Source organism: Calidris pugnax, unplaced genomic scaffold (genome assembly GCF_001431845.1).
Source record: "Calidris pugnax isolate Ruff unplaced genomic scaffold, ASM143184v1 scaffold212, whole genome shotgun sequence".
In the NCBI taxonomy this organism is placed as follows: Eukaryota; Metazoa; Chordata; class Aves; order Charadriiformes; family Scolopacidae; genus Calidris; species Calidris pugnax.
In genome coordinates, this window is record NW_015091012.1 from 76,785 (window position 1) to 89,109 (window position 12,325).

General features: G+C 44.0%; 1 protein-coding gene across 1 annotated transcript in view; it reads left to right on the forward strand.

Annotated features, from left to right (window-relative positions):
• Positions 1–12,325, forward strand: part of MOXD1 (monooxygenase, DBH-like 1) — a gene marked incomplete at its 5' end in the record, with an annotated part of 46,297 nt that continues 33,972 nt past the window's right edge. The window contains one exon of the mRNA XM_014955643.1: positions 1–138. Coding sequence (XP_014811129.1) covers positions 1–138 — 138 coding nt within the window. The remainder of the gene's footprint in view (positions 139–12,325) is intronic.

The window sequence follows — 12,325 nt, forward strand, 5'->3', positions numbered from 1 at the left end:
CTCCGCGGCAGCTCCCTCGCTTTCCGCCTGGAGGTGCGCACCCGCGGCTACGTGGGCTTGGGGCTCTCGGCCAGCGGAGGCATGGCCTCGGCAGACATCGTGGTGGGGGGCGTGGAGAGGGGCCAGCCCTACCTGCAGGTAAGGGTCCGGCTCCTTTTTGTCCCCCCCTTCACCCTCCCGTCCCCCCTTCACCGTCCCGTCCCCCCCCTGCTCTTTCTTTCTCGGGACGCCCCTTCTTTCCCTGCCCCTCTTCTTGCTCCCCTCCCTCCCCATCTTCCTACCTCTCCGTTTCATCCTCCCAGCTTTTTTTGGTTACCCCAATTGTTCCTCTTCCACCCCCCCCAACCCTCCCCAACGAAGGAGCTGCCCCTTTTCAGTCCTCTCCCTTCCCTCTTAACTTCTACGTGGGTTTCGTCAAAATTGTTGGGTTTCGTCAAAGTTGTTGGGTTTCCTTCCTTCCTCCTTATCCAAAAAATGCCACAGCCCTTTTCTGTCTCTCCCTGGGGACTCTCTCCCCCCACTCCCCCCGCGAGGAGGAGGAGAGGGGAGGGATGGTGGGGTCTCTCCCACCGAGATAGAGCACCTTTTCCCATCCGTAGGGCATCGGGGCAACCAACAAGTGATGGAGCTCGGCCGTCCCGGTGCCACCTGGGCTTCCTCTTTGTCATCCCACCGAGGGGGATGATCCCACCAGCTTCCCAGCCTGCTGATGTCCTCATCTGCTGAGGCACAGCCCATGCTGCTCCTTCCCGTGGTGTTCCTTCTCTCCTTACCTGGGGGTGTTTTGACCCAGACCTTGAAAAAGATTTGTAGAGTAACCAGTGGGGCTCCTAGTGCTTGTCCTTGGTCTGGTAAAGCAACTTCTGAGGAGCCCAGTTCTGTTGCCATAGTTCTCCAGGTGTCTTTCTGTAGTTGTCTAGATAGTTCCAGGGAACAGGAGTGTGGGATGTAGGCTCCACTGGTGCTTCCAGGGAAGATCCCCACCAGGAGGCACCAGTGGCTGGTGGGGTAGGAGCCATGAGAGGGGAAGGGACCCACATCTTCTCCTCCCTCTCAGTGACCTGAGATCCAGCTTGGAGGAGCTGCTGTGGGGCAGGGGGAGCAGGGACAGCTTGTCCCATGGGTGAGCGAAAGGGGAATGAGGTCCTGTGTGACATCTTGTCACCCCCAGTTGCCTGAATAATAACTTTTAGAGAGGCAATTTAAAAGCAGAATAACACCCAGTTGTCAGAGTACGGTCAGGAGAAGGTGTCTGTCTTTTCTTCATTGTGTTAGAGCTAGTGGGCTTTTTAAGCTGCTTCTTAATTTTTGAGAGCTTTTTCTTTAAGAGCATGGGATTTTATTAACAGTTCACCATGAGAAAACCAAATGCTTAATACGGTCCCCTAAATATTGACAAAATATTTGCTGAGATTTTATAAAATCAAAACCTTTCCAGAAAAAGACATGGGGTTTTATTAACAGTTCACCATGAGAAAACTAAATGCTTAATATGCTCCCCTAAATATTGACAAAATATTTATTGAGATTTTTATAAAATCAAAACCTTTCCAGAAAAAGGGAGCTTTTAGCATAAATATTCCATTTTGTTTCTATTTGCTGTGTGAAGTTTAGGCAAATATTTGTCTTATCTATGGTCAGACTGACGATTATCAGAATTATCTTTTTTCTCCGTATTTCAAGCAAGCCTTTTAGAAAGGCATCCAAACCTGGTGTGGAGACATCCAGGATCTGTCCCTTCCCTTGATAGCCTGTGGCAATGGAGAGTCTGTGCTTTTCCTGATTTCCAGTGTTAATTTGTCAGGGTTTAGAGTCCAGCCATGTATTTTCTCTACTATATTAAAAACTCTACTCCCCCCCTCGCATCCCACCTCCATAAAGTTATTTATATGCTGTAATCAAGTCACTCCTCGCTTTTCTTTTGCATGAAATGACTAGATCGAGCTCTTGAAGCATCCCACTGCAGGATGTTTTCCCCAGCACTAAAAGCCACTTTTTTGTGACACTTTTCAGCACCCCGCGCAGCTTTCCAGCATCTTTTAAAAAACGACCCCATAGAAATTCCATTTTTCTTCCACAGATTTTATTCCCTGGTGTCCCATGACAAACACAACTGAGATATCAGAGGGAAGGACTGTAGAAATTGCCTCCTGTTACAGAATACCTAATATTTTCCCCAAAGCACTAATTTAGCCCCCAAATATCTGCTCTGCTAAATGCTGGGAGTTATTTTGTTGCACTTTTGAGTAGGTAAAGCACAGAAGAAATATTTTTGTTAAACTCGCTTGCAACACGAGCTTTTCTCCATCCCCATTCCTTCCTCGCTTCCAGGCACCAAAGCTTCTTTTTAATCTGGACTGAGGGCTTTTAAAAAGTTGCTCAGATAAAATATTTCCATGCTTGCACCAGAAACAAAGGCGATGAAGAAACAAAATTTTTCCGAAGGCTTTTTCTGGCCAGTCAGCAGGGATTGCTATAAAATGAGCAACTTGTGCTAGAAATGCTATTTCAATCATATCTAATTTTTCCCTTTACCAGACACACAAATACAGTTAATATTTTAAAGACACGTTCTGTGTTAAGTGTATATCACCCTCATTTGCGTTATTTACTGCTGAAAAAGAATTTTTTTCATAGATAGTACCCTTGAAAGCATGCGGTTTTATGCCTAGCTGCACTCTATTAAATATGTACACCCTATAATGAAAGAACCTACTTTTCTTTTTGGTTTTGGAAATATGTTTTTATTCCATGATCATCAGTCGGAAAATGTGCATCGTGGTCTAAACTCTTAGAAGGGTCACTTCTTGGTTTCTTTGAAAGTTTTGAGACGCTTGTTAGTGGCTTGATTTTCAGAAGGTGTTCTGAAACACCTTTAGAGCCTTTCAAGTGGGCATTGAAACTGCCAGTCTCTAGGGAGAATTTAGCCTCTTTCCCCTCTCCTCCCCCCCCCTCCTTAATTTCTCTCTCCTTTAAAAATAGAAAGTGTTCTCAGAGCTCAGAATCCTCTTTTGGGAGCAAACATGTAAATGTAGTTAGTCTACAGCGAAGGTAAAAGCAGATGCTCCTTAGTCTGTGGGAGATCCATGTGTCGAGGTAGAGGAAAACTTCCAGGAGAAGAGAGGGAACATCTCCCCTGGCATTTACTCCTCATCCTCTCGGAGGAAGCAGATGCTGTTCCCACTGTCAGCAGGCAGCCCTTGCCTGGAAAAAAATCTGGTGACTCAAAGTTGTGGATAACTGAGATTGGGTTTGAATTTCTCGAGTTTTTAGGTGTATCCTGAACGTGGGCGTAAAGGAGTTATTTGTTTTGGTTCGTTTTCCCTTATTTGAGCTGCATTTAAGCTAAAAGGGTGTCTGGCTTAGGGTAAATCGATTTGAAAGTCTGAGGTTTAGTTGTCTCTAAATATCTCAAGGTGAAAAGCGTTATGACGTGGTGAGAGAAGAAGAACAAGCCTCCATGGGGTACCAGAGTAGTTTTTTGGTGAGCGTTTGAATGATTGGAGAGTTATATGTGTTTACTACCCTAATGTTTCAGAAGTTTGGTTTTTGGGAAGGGGAACCTAACCATATTTTGGGAGGCTGTAGAGGGCATCACACGAGTGTGTATATACACACATACAGCTTGGCTGGATTGTCCCGAGGGAGGCACCTCTCCCAAGCAGCAGAAAAAGAGGGAGATCAATAAATGAATTAATTATTCTCGCATGTCCCCGAGAGCCCTGTGGTGACCGAGGGGCAGATTCTGTGTGGGGTGAGGGGGGAGCGTGTTTGAAGAACAAGTAGAAGATACCGAAATGGGGGGCTGGTGATGGAGAGCCAGGAGCTGCCTTTGTCTCTGCAGGGAGGGGGTGGACTTAGAAGGAGAGTTCACACTTAGCAAAATATTACCTTGAAATATTGCCATGGTCACTTGGGGCGCGTGTTACTCTTCCTAAAAGTTCTTGGGGCAGCCTTAGGTTTTGCATCTTGTTTTCATTCTTCCTTTTTTTTTCCTTTATTTTTCTTTTTTCTTCTTAAATGCATCTCTTTTGTGCTTATGAATTGACACAGCGTGTATTTTTCGTGCTAGACCCATGCCTTTTCCTCGGTCTCCACCCCTGTCTGGAATTGTGCATCCCCACCCACAGCACGTAGCTGCCGAGAGAGCCCCGTTTTGGGGTAGAGTAATCCTCCTTGATGAATGCCTATTTTGTGCGACTTATACAAGAGGGTGGCATTGTTAGAACCTTCTGTTGAACTTGCACAAAAATAGTCCCCACTCAGGGTGAATGGGGACTGTGTGTCACTAAAAAGTACTTTATTATTCATTACAGCCCCGCTTGTTAACTGTCACCCAAACTAAAGAATATCTGTTATCAAATGTATCCCATAGAGTTAGCTTAATTGCTCATAGGGAAGTACTTGGAAGAGATTTTTTTAAAGGACAGAAAACAGTGAGCATTCTCTGCACATAACGATATGCTGCTTTTAAGTGCACTCATGCCAACAGCAACAAAAGAAGTGTTGAGAAAACAACTTGAAAGGCCCCAAGAGAGAGAGATGCAAAGGGAGCGCCACCCTGACATATCTCAGTCGGTGCTTTGTTGGAGGCTGTTTCATGCCTTCGGGCCTTGGGGCCAGATCTCCAGATGACTAATGAGTCCCTCTTGGCTTCCCTGTGGGGCATAAAGGGACACTCCAGCGAACATCTCCACTGGCTGGGCGCTTTGTGGTCCCCTTTCAGGGGTACAATGGTCAGGACAAGGAAGCAACAGTTGGTGAACAAAAGATGAGAAGAATTCCATAGCTCTTGTATTTTGCAGGCTCTTGGGAGCTGTTTTGCAAGGTTTTTTTGGTTCATTTGTTGGTGGTTTTTTTTTTCTTTATAGTGTTTTTTCTTGCCTTTGATTTTTTTTCTCACTTTTTTCTTGATTTTGGAAACTCCCCAAAACTCCCCAAAAGCTCCCCAAAAATGACTATCTGTGGCAGGGTGAAAATGTAGCCACTGTGAGTGATGCAAAAGCTTAAAATAATGGGGGAATGATTTAATTCTCAATATAAACAAGTTTCTTAGAAGTAGGAGAGCGAAGAGGGGAGATTTTCTAAGGCACACTCAGGAATTTTGGGAGCAGGTATCACCAGCAGTCGTGCTTGAAAAATCCCTGCAGTGTTTTTAAAACTTCCTCATAACTGAGGTAATTAAAGTAATTAAAACAAGAAAACTTGTACTGGTTAAATGTGGCTCCCGTGTAAGGAATGTTCCTTGTGATAAAGTACAGTTGGGAGACTGGAGCATCCAGTATCTCCTACTGACGGGATTTCCTTCCCTTAAAACACTTTGCTACAAGTTTTGTCTAGTCTGTTTGTGTTAGGACAGCCTTTCATCTAGCTCTATAGCTTCTGTTATAACTGGAATATAACCTCTTAAATCAACATTTTCTCTCTTGGTGTAAAGACGTAGATAAATCCTGGGGACTCTGATGCAAAGGTGAATTATCCACCCTGAGAAATGATGTTGTATTTCAACTTCTAAGCACTCGTGCTTCTCACCCCTTTGTGTTGATAAGTTAGAAGCTCTCCACATGTCAGGGTTTTCCATTTGTGTGTGGAGAAAGCCATATTTTTATACCTCCCAGGAATGCCAAGGGGTGTCACAGCCACTGTCAGCTACTGGGAAGCTGCCCCAGGCAGCATTTAACCAGGTATAGGAAATACACTGAAATGTATTCAAACAACTTACAGTTTGAATGAGGAAAGACATATCTCTAAGTAAATAAATGCATTTCGTGCGTGAAAAATACACACCCTCTTTTTTCTTGTAAAGAAAATAGATGTACATGTACACACACATACATGCATTATCTGTTTCTGTAAATAGACAAGAGGAAAACGTGTGTCTTTGTGTCTCTGTTTAAAATACAGACACACCCACGAGTATTTGCTACAGGTAAAAATTTTCTGTCCTTGTTAAAGTTAGTAGTAACTTATTTACCTGAAGTGAATAAACCACATTTTACTCCAGTGTAATTCCGTTTGATTGGAATTGTCCCAGGAATTGCACAGCTTCTCGGCACTGTCTGCTTGAGTGAGGTCCAGGCTTCCTTGCAAGGACTGAATTGCTTCATACTGATCTGCTGGGTAGGTAAACAAATAAAATAAATTAATCAATCAGTAAATTAATTGCGAACAGACTGTTCGTAGGGCAGCAGCTGAACTTCCTGATCCCAGTTACTTTAGGAACCTCTTGCAACTGCTCAGTTACTGTCTCTATACCTTTTCCATGGGTATTTTTTCATTTGGGGCCAATCCTAAGATTGGGTCAGTCAACTGGAATGCCCTCAAGGTATGCTTTATACAGAGTGATGATGCTTTCAGACCCATGCTTCTACCTTAGTTATAGAAGAGAATCGCAGATTCATTCAGGTTGGAAAAGACCCTTGGGATCATTGAGTCCAACCATCAACCCTACTCTACAAAGTTCTCCCCTATGCCATTATCCCCCAACATAGCATCTAAACGACTCCTAAACACATTCAGGGATGGTGACTCAACGGTGACTGCTCCCTGGGCAGCCTATTCCAGTCTCTGACCACTCTTTGTGTGAAGATTTTTTTCCTAATGTCTAGTCTAAACCTACCTTGTTGGAGCTTGAAGCCCTTCCCTCTTGTTCTATCACTAATTACCTGTGAGAAGAGACCAGCCCCAGCCTCTCTACAGTGTCCTTTCAAGTAGTTGTAGAGAGTGATGAGGTCTCCCCTCAGCCTCCTCTTCCTCAAAGTAAACAGTCCCAGCTCCTTCAATGGCTCTTCATAAGATTATTTGTGGGTGGGCTCTCTTTTTCCCGAACGTAAGAGCAGCCCGAAACTCAGGCTGAAATTTATTTGAGGTTGCAAAAAAGTTTGGTTTGCTTATTTGTAAACTCATGGTCTGTTTGCTTCTTGCCAAACACAGTGTAAAAACAGCTTCTTTTCGGTGGTCACATCCAGTGTGTGCTGGAACCATGAGCAGCAGGATTCCATCTCAATTAAATGCAACAATAAAAAAAGAGAAATGCTAACCACAGTTATTTTTCTGGAAACCCAGAAAGGCATAGCTTGGTGCTTATTTCAGACAAATGTTTTGGTCAGTTCTTTTGCGTCCTGTAGCAATTTGTCCATCCTATTTATACTCAGATAGGTCCTTTCCTGAGCCAACTTTCATCTTGGTTACAGCTTCCCGATTCCTTTGCCAGACTTTTCTTCAGCCCTGGTCTCAGACATCAGTTTGGGTGGTTTGGGGATGTTCAGAACTCCACATTTTGGCTACAGACTGTAGGCGAGAACTAGTTGCAACATGGCTTGGTTCTCCCTCATTTCCCATTCTTGACTTGTCTCTTTACTTGCTTGTAAGCGTTGAGAGCAGCCCTGAGGAGAAGGGCTTGGGTCTTGGTTACTGCTTCCCAATTCCTTTGCCAAACTTTTCTTCAGCCCTGGTCTCAGACATCAGTTTGGGTGGTTTGGGGATGTTCAGAACTCCACATTTTGGCTACAGACTGTAGGCGAGGACTAGTTGCAACACGGCTTGGTTCTCCCTCATTTCCCATTCTTGACTTGTCTCTTTACTCGCTTGTAAGTGTTGAGAGCAGCCTTGAGGAGAAAGACTTGGGGGTGATGGTGGTTGAAAAGCTCAACATGAGTTGGCAATGTGTGCTTACAGACCAGAAAGCCCCTCGAATCCTGGGCTGCATCAAAAACAACGTGGGCAGCAGGGCGAGGGAGGTGATTCTGCCCCTCCTGCTTACAGACCAGGAAGCCCTTCGAATCCTGGGCTGCATCCCCAGCAGTGTGGCCAGCAGGGCCAGGGGGTGATTCTGCCCCTCTGCTCCGCTCTGGGGAGACCCCACCTGGAGTGTTGTGTCCAGCTCTGGAGTCCTCAGCACAGGAAGGACATGGGCATGTTGGAGCAGGGCCAGAGAAGGACCACAAAGATGCTTAGGAGGCTGGAGCCCTTCTGCTGTGAGGACAGGCTGAGAGGGTTGGGGTTGTTCAGCCTGGAGAGGCAAAGGCTCGGGGAAGACCTTAGAGCCCCTTCCAGTCCCTAAAGGGGCTCCAGGAGAGATGGGGAGGGACTCTTGATCAGGGAGGGGAGCCATAGGATGAAGGGTAACGGTTTTAAACTTAGAGAGGAGAGATTTAGATGAGTTATTAGGAAGAAATTCTTTGCTATGAGGGTGGTGAGAGCCTGGCCCAGGTTGCCCAGAGAAGCTGTGGCTGCCCCATCCCTGGCGGGGTTCAAGGCCAGGCTGGATGGGGCTTGGAGCAACCTGGTCTGGTGGGAGGTGTCCCTGCCCAGGGCAGGGGGTTGGAACTGGGTGACCTTTAAGGTCCCTTCCAACCCAAAGGGAATCATATGATTCTATGAAATCACTGCTGGAATCACATCGATGTCCTGGCTAGGGAAGGACAGGGTATGTAAATCCCGGCTCCCGAGTTGAGCCCACGAGGGAATTGCTGGACAGGGCCATGGTTTGCAAGTTATTTTATGTTCCTCGAGGTTGAAAGGTGCTGTGCGTAATTTAGGATGGGAAATGGATATCATAAACACAACAATCTTGTACATTGTAAAGCTGTGGGGAGGGAGTCCCATAAACACCTGCGATGACAGCTGGTGGCACTTTTGGGGTCAGGCTTCCCTCCACAGCTGTGCTTACATTCTCTGAGGATAAAACAGCCTTCTCTCATATCCTTAAGAAATTATTCTCCCTGAGTGTTTGTAGAGCAGCAATCAGAAACCATATGTGCAGAGAAACATCTTTTTTTTTTTTTAAGAAAGAGAGAGCTTAATGGGGTTTGAAAAACTGCGTAACACGATTGGCTTCACATCTGGAAAAGAACATAAAATAACTTGTACTGTCAGGAGGGTTTAATTTTCCATATGTTGTTTCAACTTCTAGTTAATGTGAGGAAGGAGATGCCTCATTATTTGACTGATTGCACAATTCAGTCCAGAGTTTTAAACACCAGTTTATGCAATGTAATCAAAGGGAACGCGGAAACTTTAAATGCTTCAAATGAAAACAGTTTAAACAAGCAAATTTTGAAATAAAAATAGCATCTTTGTTATTATGTAGCACGACCAATAACACTTCTAGAACTTTGTTTTAAAACGCTTACTATTTAAATAACCAAAATAAGATGTTAGAAAAATGAAGTGATTTCACCCTTATCTTCTCTTTTCGTAACTGCTTATGCTTCTGTTGATGTGGAACTTGGCAACTTTACCTTCATTCAATGTATGATATATACTTTTGTGTGTATAAGAAAGCAAAGAATCTGGATGCAAGTGTAAAATCAATACATAAATCCACATTTTCAGGTTGCTGCTGTGACTGGCTGGGAAATTCAGCTTTAGGGGCTTGATAATTATTGCAGATCTCTGCTGGAGCTCTGTGAAATTCAGGGGGACTTGTGTCAGTATAATTCAACCTGGAGAAAAGGAGGCTGAGGAGAGACCTTCTCACTCTCTACAACTCCTTGAAAGGAGGCTGTCGAGAGGGGGGTGTTGGTCTCTTCTCCCAAGGAACAGGCAATGGGACAAGAGGAAAATGCCTCAAGTTGAGTCAGGGAAGTTTTAGATTGGATATTAGGAAAATTTTTACACTGAAACGGTTATGAGGCTTTGGAATGGGCAGCCCAGGGCAGTGGTGGAGTCCCTATCCCTGGAGGTATTTAAAAGCTGGGCAGACGTGGTGCTGAGGGACATGGTTTAGTGATGGTTTTTGTTGGGTTGATGGTTGGGCTTGATGATCTGAAAGGTCCCTTCTAACCTTGGCTATCCTATGATTCTATGAAACGGAGAGTAGGCTGTTCAAATGTTATGGTTTTGGGTTGATGATCTGAAAGGTCCCTTCTGACCTTGGCTATCCTATGATTCTATGAAATGGAGAGTAGGCTGTTCAAATGTTATGGTTTTGATAGCATTTGTACCATAGGAGCAGGACTTTCATTTATTCTTATTTTTCTACTCTGAAAGGAAGCACAGGACATGCATAAAGGTGCAGACATATATCTATAAAGATATGTCTACTAACTTTTTCTTACTTTTTCAAGATGCTACTGAGAAGGAAGTGGCACCACAGTTTGTCAGTGTGTCTTCATTTTTGATAACTTTTTTTTGTTCTTTATGTTGCATACACAAACACGTGTCTTAAAGGCTTTTAAGCTCTGATTGTTATATTGAGCAGTGTGTGAGTAGTTTGGCTTAAATCTTTGTGAACAGCACGTTCCCTTGGCAATGTGGTCTTATTTTGTTTCCAAACTGGTAAAGAAACCATCTTTCATCTGAGACGTTGAGCAATCAAATTCTGAGCTGTTAAGAAATTTTTTTTTTTTTTTGATGTATGATTTGATTTCATTTTTGTGATGAACATCTGGACAATTTTCAACAAAGGAAATAAAAATAGTAGTAGAGGCAGTTCGTTAACTCCTAAATAGCTCCTGGCAAGTGTATTCACTTGATTCCTCTCAGGCTGTTCCACCGCACTCAGTGGAGTTATAGGATTTCTGGAATAAATGGATATCTCTCTGCCTTCCTGGGTACTACATAAATTTGCTTCCCAGGTGTTCTCAGCATCCTGATATTCAAGGGCTGCTCCAAGGTGGCCTGTATCAGGCAGAGAGAGGAAGCAAGGGCAAGGAATTCATTACCTCGCAGAGATTTTCACATGGGAAAGATTAGTGTTAGTGGGTCAGATTAGCATCTACCCACAAAATAATTTAAGGCGAGTTATGGAACGACTCCCGCGAGGAGCAGTGGGGTCTTCTCCTGGGGGCTGGGCTTTGGGACCACCTTCCCCAACGCATTGGCCACGAACTGAGCCCCTCGCCGCAAGCCGTGACCTGTCTTTGACTGTCACCTGGGCGAGTGAGATAATTCCACCGACAACCAGGTTATCCAGGCACATCTGAGCTAATACCTTAATTACACATTGAATTATTTTTTTCCGTACTCCCCGCAGGCTCGTGGAAGTCAGGGCTGTATCACAGGAGGGGTTTTTTTTATGGTTACAGCTGTGTCCTCGGGACTTGCTGGGAAACGGTGGAGTTCTTTCAAACCAGCAAAATACACACCTAACTCTGCTTCACGTTTCTGAGCTTTCCTTCACAGCAGTTTCAGGCGACACCTTTCAACCTGCTCACTTGAGGAAAAGCTGTTCTTAGGTTTCTCTTCCTCAACAATTCAGTGTGTGGGTGCTTATTCTAATACAGGGGTGGCTTCCTCCAATGGAATGTAACATTTCAGAAGAGATACCACACTTCAATAAAAGCTGATGTTCATGAGGTTACATTTCTTGTCCAGACAAGCCCTTGCTATTTTTAAGATGGAAGCGGAGATCCCATAGAGGAATGTTTTCTCCTTCCAAGCTCTGATAGAAGGTTAAAGTGGAGAGTTTTGGTCCCATAAAGTACCCATCTTCAAGTACCATCCCACAGCAAGCGTGTTATTTCCCTCTGGAAAAGCAAATCCAGAATTCCTTCTCTAAACAAACATAACTCATCGGTTCCCTTTCTTTCAGCTTAGAACTTCAGGTCCCAGACCATTCTTTTGCTCTTTTTGGTGATTATTTTTCCATGTGTGTATCCTTTCATGTATGTACTCATTCATTTGTAGTCATGAGAAGTGCTGACAGGAAAAGAAGGACTTATTTTGGTACCTTTAAACATTTTTGAATTTGTTCCAGAACTGAAAAAAATTGTGAGGAAAAGCTCTTCTTGGATTTCTATTCCTCAACAATTCAGTGTGTGGGTGCTTATTCTAATACAGGGGTGGCTTCCTCCAATGGAATGTAACATTTCAGAAGAGATACCACACTTCAATAAAAGCTGATGTTCATGAGGTTACATTTCTTGTCCAGACAAGCCCTTGCTATTTTTAAGATGGAAGCGGAGATCCCATAGAGGAATGTTTTCTCCTTCCAAGCTCTGATAGAAGGTTAATGTGGAGAGTTTTGGTCCCATAAAGTACCCATCTTCAAGTACCATCCCACAGCAAGCGTGTTATTTCCCTCTGGAAAAGCAAATCCAGAATTCCTTCTCTAAACAAACATAACTCATCGGTTCCCTTTCTTTCAGCTTAGAACTTCAGGTCCCAGACCATTCTTTTGCTCTTTTTGGTGATTATTTTTCCATGTGTGTATCCTTTCATGTATGTACTCATTCATTTGTAGTCATGAGAAGTGCTGACAGGAAAAGAAGGACTTATTTTGGTACCTTTAAACATTTTTGAATTTGTTCCAGAACTGAAAAAAATCCAAACTATTTCAGTAGTTTTGGCAAGACATAACAAAATCTGAATATTTTCATAC